We start from the raw sequence: 12,305 nt of genomic DNA on the forward strand, positions 1-12,305 counted from the left end.
TCCCTGCCACCACTGGCTGTCCATGCTTCCCAAGCTGGTCTCCTCCCTCCCAGTGCCTGAGCTCTCCAGCGGGTTCCGAACACAACTATGCTTCTCCCAGGAAGCACCAAAACTGGCTCTTTGCCCTTTATGGCTTCACTGTGATGCAAGGCGGCCCTTTTGCTGTACCGTATGCACTTTTCAGGTCAGGAATCTCCACCCGCAACGATGCCACAGTGCTTCATCCATCTTCAAGCCACCAGAGACCCAGTTCACTCATGGCTCCCTTCCATGGGGCCACCTGCAGCGAAACTGCTGGCTGACAATGGCTGGAGAGGACACGTACCCTTAGACTAAAGAAACTGGCAGATCTATGCACCCGCACGCTTCTGTCGCTGTCACCCGCCCTACCGCAACCCCATTTGCTTGCTGTGCCCAAAGCTTGCCTCTGGTCTTAACTTGGACTGTACGTTCTTCTAGGCAAGGATTGTTGTTTCTTACTACGTATGCACGCTGCACCTAGCAGAGTGGGGCCCTGGCTGGCACCAGTCACAGCCCTGATCCAGCTCCCGCTGCTGGACACTCCCCAGGTTGTGGTGTCTGGGTCCCAGCACGCTGCACCTGTGCGCATTAAAGCGTTCCCAAGTCTGAGCAGACTGCCGGCACTGCCTCTGGCTCGAGGCGCACTCTCAGGATCAGATTTCTAGCACCCCCATTCTGAAAGTTTAGACCCCACAGTCCAGTTGCCAATGCCCTGAGGCTGCTGCTGGCTCCCCCAGACTCCCGTTGTTTAAGCAAATGGTTCCCCAGAGCTTCATCCTTGTGGCCACTCTGGTTTACAGTTCACCTCTTCAGGGACATGGGATAGTTGAAGCAAACAGATGCAGGCTTCGCAAAAGGTTTCTACCCCAGTTACTCTTTATCTTAGGTAGCACAAGAGATATGCAGATCTAGGCAAAACACTAAAACACCTGCACACCAGTCCCTGCCTCAGTTTCCCATCACTCAAGTGGCTCTTTGGGTTAGTCTCTTTTCAGGATTCAAGGTGCCCTCTGATGGGCCGCACTTTTCCAGTTCCTGCCTTCTCCTCTGACACACGCCATCTTTCCGTGACCTCTGCAGTTAGTTTCCTCCAGCCTTGGCTGGTCCTGCAGTAAAAAGGACCTCTCAGCAACGAAAGCGTGGCCTTTTGTCCTTCTCTCCTGCCCCAAGCTGCTTTGTGTGGCTGACTGACCCAGTCTCGGTGTTTTTAAAGGACTGTGCCAATGACTCATCTCTTCATTACTGTTTTTATTGCTCTGTAATACTGTATTCCTAATAGTCTCATCCATGGACCAGGACCCTTTGTGGTAGGCACTGCACAAACACAGAACATAGCCAGTCCCTGCCACCACAAAGCTTACAACAGGCAACTGCTTCTGGACAGAAGTTGGAGAAACCATTTTTTTCTAGGTACTGTTACTCCTTTGTTTTGCTCAGGCCTCATCTATTCAGGTGTTGATTGTCTTTAATGACTAGCGTATTTATAGACAGAAATGCAGGTGCCACTCCCCCATCTCCTTCGCACAAGGCACATGAGACAAGAACCAGTATAATCATAAGGGCTTAAACATGCAGAGTTCAGAATCCCAAACAAAATTCATGCGCTAGACACCAAGTCGCCAAATGGTCACAAGATCTTGGGGCACTACTTCAATATAAATCATTAGGCTTTCCCTCCGGAAGATATTGGCAATATATTTGGAGGGCCTGAAAATAATGATGATGCTTGAGGCTGTGATCTGAATTGTCACACTCTCCCCAACCAGCGGAGTGGGGAAAGGTGATGTTGACTCCAATCAGCAAGCCAAGTGCAAGGAAAACATTTGCTAATTGCAAATTCACCGGCCAAAATTCAGAATTCCACTGCCATTTACTGACCAATAAAGAAGGCATCTAACTTTACATCACATGCAGATTCAGGGCCATCACACCCATCTCGTGGCCAGTTAGCATTTATGTTGGAGGGGGTAAGAGAACAGGACTGATCCACAGATTTCCAGTTGTCTTACAGGTGAACTGCGGCATGAGAAGCAGGATGGTCCAGTGACTAGGATACCTGGTTTCTCTTCCTGGCTCTGCAACTGATATTCTGCATGACCATGGGTGAGTGGCTTTACTTCTCTGTTTTTCATTCTACCCTCGATCTGCCTTGTCTACTTAGACAGCAGCGTCTCTGGGGCTCGAATCAGCTCTTGCCAAGTGTCTATACAATGCCTAATGCAACAGGACCCTGATCTTGACTAGGGTCTTTAGGTGCTAATGGAATACAAAGAAAGCGATACACAGTAAATCGCATTAAAAAATTGGTTCTGTTCTGCCCTCTACAAAGTGTGTATCCTAATCTGCAACCACACCACACCTCAGCTGGAGAGAGGGAGATACACTTCAGGCAACTGCCTTGAGGCAACCCCTCCAAAGACCTTACCCTGGTCCTTCAGCAAAGGAGGATATGGACCAATATTCCTGTTATTTCAAAGGCGGGCAGGGGACTGCCAAACCCTTTTCCCTTCCTGCTGAGAGAGCTTGAGGCAGTCTTTTCATATCACGCTAATAAATGCTAATTGCGTCAGTGACAGGAGCAATAACCCTGCAACCTGCCTGAGCAGCACAGCTAGGAAGTGACACAAAACGCCGGCAAGAGGCTGAATTTTGCCAGCTAGCAGATTTCACAATGGCAGATAGTTTCCTTGAGCTTCGCAGCTTGACAGTACTACAGAGAAATGGGTTTCATCCTTGGCTGTCAGCACCAGGCACCTGCCTGCCATGCCCTTGGCTTTTCCCTCATTTATAGATTTGACAGCAAAGGTGTAAGGCAAACGGGGCAGCCTTTCCAACTTGAGATGCAGACACTAATGGGAGCAGTGTAGCAAGACAGAAGTAAGAAGGAAGCACTAAAACCAAGACCTAGTTACTAGGAGGCTTCTCCTCAGGTAGAAGACTTCAGTTCCAGAGATCAGAGGGGGAGCCGTGTTAGTCTGGATCTGTAAAAAGCAACAAAGAGTTCTGGGGCACCTTATAGAACAAATGTATGGGAGCATAAGCTTTCGTGGGTGTTTTTTATTTTTATTTTAAACTGAATGCAGGGCAGGGCCGGCTCTACAGTTTTCGCCGCCCCAAGCAGCGCGCCGAATTGCCGCTGCGGGTGGCGGGGGCAGTCCGTGTGCCCTTAGGGCGGCAGGTGTGTTTCCGCAGCGGCAGCAATTTGGCGGCAGCGTCTATGTTTAGCTGAAGCCGCCCCAGACAGCTAAACATAGATGCTGCCGCCGAACTGCCGCCACCGCGGAAACGCGCCTGCCGCCCTAAGGGCACACGGACTCCCCCCGCTGCCCACGGCAATTCGGCGCGCTGCTTGGGGGCAAAACAACAGGGACTGCCGCCCCTTGCAGAATGCCGCCCCAAGCACCAGCTTGGAATGCTGGTGCCTGGAGCCGGCCCTGATGCAGGGCTACCTTCAAAGGTGAAAGTGACATCTCTGCAAGGTTATGTAATCACACACACACTCAAGACTCTCCAGAGGAAAAGTACCAAGAGGTAGAGGCTGAGGAAAGGAAGCCTAGTGTTTTAAGGAGTTCTGTACTGGGAAAGTGGTTGAGTCCCGGGGCAGGACTGGTTACTCTACTACTGTTCAGTTGGAAGAGTTACTGCTTTGTTAAGCAAAAACAAAGAAAAAAAGATCATAATGATGTGATTAGCCATCACCATTGCTTCTTCTACTTCCAGTCTCACTGTACCTGGCTAAAACCTTGGGCAAAATTGCCCTCTTAGACCAGCTGAGGAAAGCTAGCTAGAAGGCCAGTGAGGATATAGGTTTTTCTGTATTATTAAGAGGCCCCAACTGAGATCAGGGCCCCATAGTGCTGGGAACTGTGCACAAAGAGAGGCAGGGACAGGCCCCTGCCCCGAAGACCTTACAATATAAGTCGACAAAAGAGACAAAGAAAAGTACTAGCACCCATTTTGCAGCTGGGGAACTGAGGCACAGGAGACTAAGGGTAAACATTTTCAGAAGCACTTAAGTGACTTAGGAGCCTGAGTCCAAGTTAAAGTGAACAGGACTTAGGAGCCCAAGTCACTTAGGCTCAAATTTTCATGGGACCTAGAGTGACTTGTCCAAGGTCACACAGGGAGTCTGTGACAGAACCAAAAATTAAATCCAGTCTCCTTAGTCCAGGTCCAGAGTCTTAACTACAAGACCAATTTTATTATAGGCCGAGCAACTCCTATACGGTTGAATTCTAAGGAGTCATTTTCTGTCACTTATACAGTTTCCAATTTTTATCTTTGGCAAATTTTTTCTCTGTCTGGGACAGAATAATTGTGGGAAGTTTAAGCTAAAATGGTCCAGGCTTTTTCAAGAAAGAAGAACTTCTCCCGCTCTCACACACGCTTTTCCTGTTCTAAAAACAATTTTAATTTGTAAAAGCTTGGGCAGCGGTAGATGGTAGAATATTGAACAGTGGCAGAGAGGAAGCCTAGATGTGTGGTCTTTTCTCGTGGCCTGATGAAAATTGGTTCTTATTAAAGGGGTTGAAAAATTACAAACATTGGCAATTATAATGCGATGTCTTGTCTGCCAGTGGTTTGGCTATTACTGCACATGTAGGACATAGCTTTGGAAAATTCATAGTCCTCCTCTTTGATGTCCTGGGGTGGAGGCACAGTGTAAAAAGGACTCCAGATGAGTCCTCGGATAAGCATAAGGAAACAGGTAGGGATTGCAAGCCCTACAGAGATGTACCTGGAATGAGGACATGGCTCCTGCCAATCATTGCACATGCTGAACTGCCGAGTGTGCTGGACTACTGACTAGCAGACAGCCGAACATGGTGGGTTTTATGATTTAAAACACCTAGGAAATTCATGCACAAGCATATCAGTACAATGGCAGTGGAGCACTTGAGGAAGGGCGGTCCTGTTAACTGGGGGCTAGCTGGGGATTTGGTAGACCTGAGTTCAATTCCCAGCTCTACCACAGATTTCCTGGGTGACCTTGGGCAAGTCATGGACTGAACTGAACTGCAGGGCTCTCCGGATCTGCAGCGGAGAAAGGATCAGAACATGGTTAGTACCCAGCCCTGCCCTCCAGATCCCAGACAGGAGACGCGGCTGTGTGGAAGGGCTGGGGGCGAGGCTGGAGGCGGTACAGCTGCGCCAGAGGAACTGCTGGCGTGGGACCGCCCAGCATCTCCACGTTCTTCTCCTGTGTCATTCCGGTATGGAGTACCGGCTATAAATATCTAACTGGTACGGCGTACCGTACCTTACTGCTGTACTTGCACTCCTGGGACACCATCCCTGCCCGTCCTAGCTAATAGCCATTGATAGACCTGTCCTCCATGAACTTATCTAGTTCTTTTTTGAACCCTGTTATAGTCAAAGTAGACTCCGATCCCACCTCCAGTTCAAACTGCTTGTGTGTCACCTGTAGGGGAATGGATGTATGCAATCACTTGAAGTTACAGTTACTAACCTTTCCGTAACAGTAGTTCTTCAAGATGTGGGTCCTTCCCCTCTCTGTCAGAGTCTTATCCAGTAAGAAGGAACTAATGGGGGCTGGGGTTGTCTCCACCCTTCAGATCAGGGGTCCGCAACCGGCGGCACACATGCTGATTTTTAGTGGCACTCTGCTGCCAGCCGGGGTCCCGGCCACCGGCCCACTGCCTGCCTGGATGAACAGAACCCCGGGCCGGCAGCGGGGCTGAGTGGGGCCAGTGGCTGGGACCCCGTCTGGCAGGGGCCAGTGGACGGATGCTCAGCCACCCGTGCTGCGGGTCTGGGGTTCTGTCTGCCGGCCCCTGTAAATGTAAAATGTATTACTGGCACGCGAAACCTTAAATGAATGAAGACTTGGCATGCCACTTCTCGAAGGTTGCCAACCCCTACTTTAGACCATTTTCCAGCAGCACAAGGTAGCAAGGGCACTTGTACCAACCCAACGGGTCCTGCTGAAGGAAAATATCTCCAACAACAGTGCACTGGGCGCACATAAGCCGACAGGGGACTGGCCATGTGCAATCACTCAAAGAATAGGTACAACTTTTTGTGTTGTGTCAATCTAAAGAGACATGGAAGGGGGCCTTCCAAAATCCCCCTGAGTAATGGCAGATCTACTAGCCTTCTGAGAAAATTTAGAAAGAAGGGCTAGCACTGTCTGCCTCCTTGGCAGAATAACTCAAAGTTCCCCCCAGTCTCAGGTTAATTTGAACGACTGGGGATAGGGAGGAAAAGATACAGAACTTATCTTCTTACACTCCCATAAATCCTGGGTAATTTCAGTGATATCTATGGCTTTATGCTGGGGGTCCAGCAAACTCTGGCCCACAGACTGGATCAACCACCCTTTAAAAGTTCAAGTCACGTTCTGTACAATCCGTTGCCCCAAAACCCAAGTAACAAATATTAGTGGTGCTGCTGCTGACACTATAGAAGATGTTTCAAAGAGCAGAACACCTCAAACCCCTGAATGCAACTGGAAAAAGCAGGCAAGTTCGGGTGCCATTGGTCATGGCTGTCAGAATGAGAAATTAATAAACCGCTGGCAATAACAGAGACCTTTTCCCCCGGCATCTCTCTTTCTCTGACTTTACAGAATCATTTGGCCTCAAAGATGTCAGTCCTTCCTCAGCGTCACGTTTTGCTGCCAATTCAGAGACTGGCAAGGAAAGATCTGCCAACTTCTTGGCTCTCGGTTATAACATTATAAAGGAGAATTTGTGAGTCAGTTGATTTGTAAACACTACAGCAAGTCACCGTGTAAACATGTCGCTTGTGTTCCTATTTCTCTCAAGCCGTTTACCTGGCATCCTACACTGCATGTCAGGATTTTCCTCTCCTTAAGTTATCACAGTTCCTTCACACTCAAAAGAGCCCAGCTTCTTTTTATACTATTTAAAAAAAAAAACAACCACCACCACCCAACCCTTTAATTAATCTAATCACAAAGCATCTTGATAATTAGGGTAGGAGAGTCACTGAAAACACAGTGAATACAAATCAGATCTGCAGGTGCACTTGCAATTGTATGGCAGGATACAGTTCTATTGCAGCCAATTAGGGAATGAGAACAAGTAAATAAATAACAGAGGGTTCCAGATATGTTGCTCATTTGAAACTTTTATCATCATGCAATAAATAAATAAATAAATTGCTCTGCAGGCTGTAGTAGCCATTCAGATAAAAATACAAATTGAAATCAGTGAAAGTACTATCAGAATAAGGACAATAGGGTTTGGTCCTGTTAGTTTTACTCAGATAGCAGGAATTGGTTTGATAGAGGGTCTTTCATCTTCAAGATAATCTCAACTTATTTTTCAAAATAAGGAGTTAGATGCAGGTGGTGCAGGGACAAATCAATCAGCAGTGAGTTGTCAGATGGATCAGCTGTCATGTGCATAGCATTGGCTGGGACACACAGGTAATCCCCTACTCTTCAAAAACGAGCAAGGAATCTTCTACCTGCCTCCAAGGCAGGTTTAACGTTTTGTCTGGAGGAGGATGTCTCTCTAGCAGGGCAGCGTCTTCCTAGCCAAGAACTACAGCATTAGCAATAGAAGACAGTATAATCTAGTATCTGAAGAAACCTAATTCTGGTATTGGCTTGCTGGGTTACGAGACAAATCAATGTGCCAGAGTGTTCTTACTGTAACATGGGGATATCTACCACCTGTGCAAAGTGCTCTGTAATCCCTGGGTGAAAGTTATTACCTGTGGGTATCATCATTGACCCCCAGTTCTGGTGTGGACATGGAATGCACAATTCTGTGCTTTAGGGGTTAGAGCAATCCCAGCTGCAACTGACCCAAACCACACTGGGGGCATTAGCTGACTATGAACAGTGGAAAGAAGCAGAGCAGATTGAAACATCAATTCTGTTCACAAAATATATTTATTGTTGATACAGAGTGAGACATAATTTTCAATACTTGATGACAGTTGGTAGCACAACATGATCATAGGTTACCGACAGAACGTAACGAAAGGCCATTTTACACCTTGCACTCTAAGTATTTAACATTATTCCAGCAGAGAGCATGGCGAGGAAGATGGGGACTTTTTGGTTACATAATCTTAGTAATAAGTTAAGCAAACATTCCTTCAAGTGCATATAAAAAGGAAAAGTTCTTAACAAGCAGCAGTCAATACAGGCCCTATAGCGTGGAAGTAGCAGTTGGCCAATTCACACAGTGTCGCTCTGCCCTGGGACACTAAGCATTACGTGCCCCTGGATTTGACTGCATGGAGTCACTGAGGAGATTCTACAATGAAATAGCAGCGTTTGGAGATATTTTCCTCTCCTCTAAGGTCAATGGAAGATATTTTTTCTTTACCTTTTTTCAGTCACCGATAAGTGAGTTTTACGATGACTGAACAGCACCCTCGGATGTATCATTTCTGATGTAATAAGATACAGGTCTTAGCTTTTCAAACGGCCACGCTGATTGAACTGTGATGGCTGCGGCTCTTGAACGGCTCTTCCTGTTCTCCTCTTTATTGGTCTGCTCTGTAAATGGGCTGTCATCTTCTTGGAAAAAACGCTCTGCTGCTGGAATTAGAGTTGATGGCTTTGTGCTTGATTCGGATGTTGCCTTACCCTCCTCTACCAAGCATGCTCTGCTAAGAAAAGAGGGGGGAAGCACAGATTTCAACATTTAAAGCTATACCGGATGCTCTCTTAAATATCAGAAACATCGATACACTGTTTGCACGTTACCTCTACTCAAGGGAAGCCGTTGTAAAGCAAAAGTGTCAGCATACGTGCAACCACATAAAAAAGTGAGGGGACCAGGAGACAGAATGCATCAGTGCTGTAGACTCAGTGAGCAGGACACCAAAAGCACACTGAAAAGCCGGCGGGAAAATTCCTTTCATCCTTCCTAGAGTAGCACCTATGGCTGCTTGCCATTTTAGGCCCCCTTTAAAAAAATCTGCCCATACTATAAGGAAAAACTCATCCCCAAAGGTCAGTGGGTTAATCCTATTCCTATGGTCTTTAGGATACCCACCTTCCATCACATTTTAAAAATATAACAAACCGACCCCCACTAATTTCCTGGGGCCTGAGAGGCAGGATCAAAATAACCTTGCTAGCTCTGAGCATGTCACACTGATCACGTGCTCCACAGGTCATTTTCCATGCACCATCAGGCCACACAGATGTAACAGCATTGAAGTTTCATGCTGTGTGGCTACCCCAAGTGCTCCATTATCAAGAGTTCACAGGCTGCACTGATGTTCCTTCTAGCCCCACATCAGGGACCTGTCAAGCTCCACCAGCATATCCTGCATCTGGAAGGGAGAGTACAGTAACTCCTCACTTAAAGTTGTCCCGGTTAACACTGTTTCGTTGTTGATCAATTAGGGAACATGCTAGTTTAAAGTTGCACAATGCTCCCTTATAATGTTGTTTGGCAGCTGCCTGCTTTGTCCACTGCTTGCAGAAATAGCAGCCTGTTGGAACTAGCTGGTGGGGGCTTGGCACCAGGGTGGACCAGCAGCCCCCCTATCAGCTCCCCACTCCCCTAAGTTCCAGGTACGGCAGCCGCCCAGCAGGCTATCAATTACCAGGCAATTCAGCTGTCCTTCCCCACACTGCCATGTGCTGCTCCTGCCTGGGAGCTGCTCCCGGGAGCCTCCTGCTTGCTGTGCGGGGCAGGAGGGGGAAAAGAGGGGTGCTAATGGCAGGGTGCTCCCTCCCCCCACTTCTGCCCCCTATCTCTACAGAGTGGGTGGGGCGGGAGAGACATGACGGGGTCAGGACAGAGGGAGCTTGCTGGCAGCAGCTGCTGTCTCACCTTGCTGATCTGCTTAAAAAGGCAATGTACTTAGAGTGGGGTCAGCGTTCTAGAAGGGGCAATGTGCATGCATCTCTCTCTCTCTCTCACACTCACACCCACCCACCCACTGTGTGTCCCTGTCTCTCTCTGCCATGCTGTCTCCCCTCCCTCCATTTGTGCTGCCTTGTACAGTGTGAGGCTACATTAACAACACTGTGTTAACCCTTGAGGGCTCAGCCGAGTGCTAGTTCATCATTTAGCAGTAAGGAATTCCCTGGGAAACATTCCACCCGCTGACTCCACCACCTCAACCAAGCTTCACAATCATCATTGCTGTGTACAGTATTAAATTGTTTAAAACTTACACTGTGTATATGTGTGCATATATATGTATGTGTGTGTGTGCGCGCGCATATAATTATCTATCTATATAAATATTTATAATCTTTTGTCTGGCAAAAAAAATTCCCTGGAACCTACCCCGTCCCCATTAATTCTTATCAGGAAATTGGATTCATTTAACATTGTTTTGCTTAAAGTGGCATTTTTCAGGAACATAACTACAGCGTTAAGTGAGGAGTTACTGTACTGTACCATGGATGAAGAGACCCGGATGGATGTGTTACTGGGCTCGCTGAGGATTTCCTATTGCTATGGCCTGTGAGAAAGAAGGTTGGTGGAACAAAAACATCTACAGGTTCCAAGAGGTAAGGGAGGATAGGTACCTGGCTCAGTAAAGAGCATACTAAGCGGGAGTTGGTACTAGATTGGCCAGCGGCATGGTAAAAACATGGTGGAAGCTATATTTGCTGGAGGGCTGGGAGATTAACCAGAAGGGATCTGTTGCTCCTAGTCCTTGGTGTCCAAAAAAGGTAGCAGTGGTAGGTGAGGAACTGTGAATCTTTTCTTGGAATTGATGGGCCTAATTGAGGCCTGAGCCCCAAATGCACGCCTTGAAAAGTTACATGCTCTGGTACGACGGGGGAAAAGCCAGGCTACCGTCGTCAGTTAGCAATTACTCTAGTAGTTTATGGTGGGACAAGGCAGAGTTTCCATCTCACCAGTGGTGATTTGGGAGTCAAGAGCCCAGGAATTTAGAGATCAGGAGAGAGGAGGTTAATGGATGCGGGTCATTTATAGCTTTAACCACACTCACCGGATACATTTACTTAAGCTCAGAAGATAACCTGCAAAGAGCACTTCGGGTGTAAGGAAAAGATTGCACCGAGGAGCAGTTCCTGGGCAGATCTTTGCACCACAAGTGAACGTGTGAAACAAAGAGAACTGCCCCAATGATCACAAATATTGATCAAAACACAGATTAAATAAATGAGGACAAAGTAAAACAGGTCAGTTTCACATTCCTTAGCTGCTATTAGAAGCAAAGCAAAGTAAACCTTTTATTAGTTAACGAAATATATAATCTAAATCTTTACAGCATCCCCTAAGAGGTTTCCGCAGAACTGACAAAGGCTATTTTAGCTAGAAGGCTCCACTGCAGTGGTTGTACGAAAACTTGCATGTAACTGGTGTTGGTCTGAATATTAACATTGCATAAATTTAACACTGCATAAATTAACATAGGAAAATCTCAAAGGATCTGGGGAAAAGCTCTGCAAGTCACAATTTAAATTTTTTTTCTTTTGCTTAGGATCCTGCTAACACTGAAATCTTGAAGGTGAGGAAAGAAACTGCAGGTATTTGCCCATCCACAGATTTTTGTCTGCAGCATTTCATCTCTACACCAAAGGATGTGTTCTATGGCACCGAGAAGGTGGGATTGGCTGGGTGGGGGTACTTTCTATTGCTCAGCAATAAACAGCAGGGGCCCGTGTAAATTAGGAGCAAAACCTCAGAGGCTAAAAACTGTGGGCCGTCTCCCTCTGTTAAAAAGATCTTAATGGACTGTGCAAATATAGTTGATCTGTTATCCAGGAAAGAGGTTTCAGCCTGATTTCTGAATTACAGCTCAGCCATTGTCATTTATGCTGCCCAGTTTTCTCTTTTGGTTGGTTGCGAATGGCAGCACTGTGCTTTGCCAAGTCTTTACAGTATCAACTTAAATTCTGTAACTAGTATCACTGACGTTAGAGAATGAGAGTTGTTAGAGCCTTTCGTCCATCTCCCAGCCAGTGCAGGGCCATTCCCATTTATTTTACGGGTGGCCAATCTTGTTCCAAATATTAAAAAGCAATACGGCTTCCGCTATTTCCCTCGGAAGGCTGCTCCCACTCGTCTCCTCTTAGCTGATATCCTTCTGGCACTGCACCTAGAGCTCAATGGAATGCTCCAGGTTTGTGGCACCATTGTGAGTGGAGGGACCATCACCAGCCTGCTCTGTGGTCTCATACACGGCCCGTTATCACCCTTACTTCAGCATTACTGCTTACCCAGTTTCTCTCCCTCCAGCCAGAGCGTCTGCAATCAGATTATTCTCCCCAGAAGCAGCAGCAGTTTTGTTAACTTCTGCCTACGTTTCTAATTTCTGTACATTCTCTATTGGGTCGTAAC

At 47.2% G+C, this 12,305-nt stretch overlaps 1 protein-coding gene across 2 annotated transcripts in view; it reads right to left on the minus strand.

The window, feature by feature from the left end:
- Positions 1-7,887: 7,887 nt before the first annotated feature.
- The window catches only part of CHCHD3 (coiled-coil-helix-coiled-coil-helix domain containing 3), a 260,383-nt gene continuing 255,965 nt past the window's right edge, over positions 7,888-12,305 (minus strand). Inside the window, exon 8 of one of the 2 annotated variants that reach the window (XM_039519888.1) lies at positions 7,888-8,631. In XM_039519888.1, the coding sequence (XP_039375822.1) occupies positions 8,608-8,631 (24 nt within the window). In that variant the 3' untranslated portion in view covers positions 7,888-8,607. Of the gene's footprint in view, positions 8,635-12,305 lie in introns of both variants that reach the window. The other variant, XM_039519887.1, reaches the window with a different exon arrangement.

Source organism: Mauremys reevesii, linkage group 1 (genome assembly GCF_016161935.1).
Source record: "Mauremys reevesii isolate NIE-2019 linkage group 1, ASM1616193v1, whole genome shotgun sequence".
NCBI lineage: Eukaryota > Metazoa > Chordata > Testudines > Geoemydidae > Mauremys > Mauremys reevesii.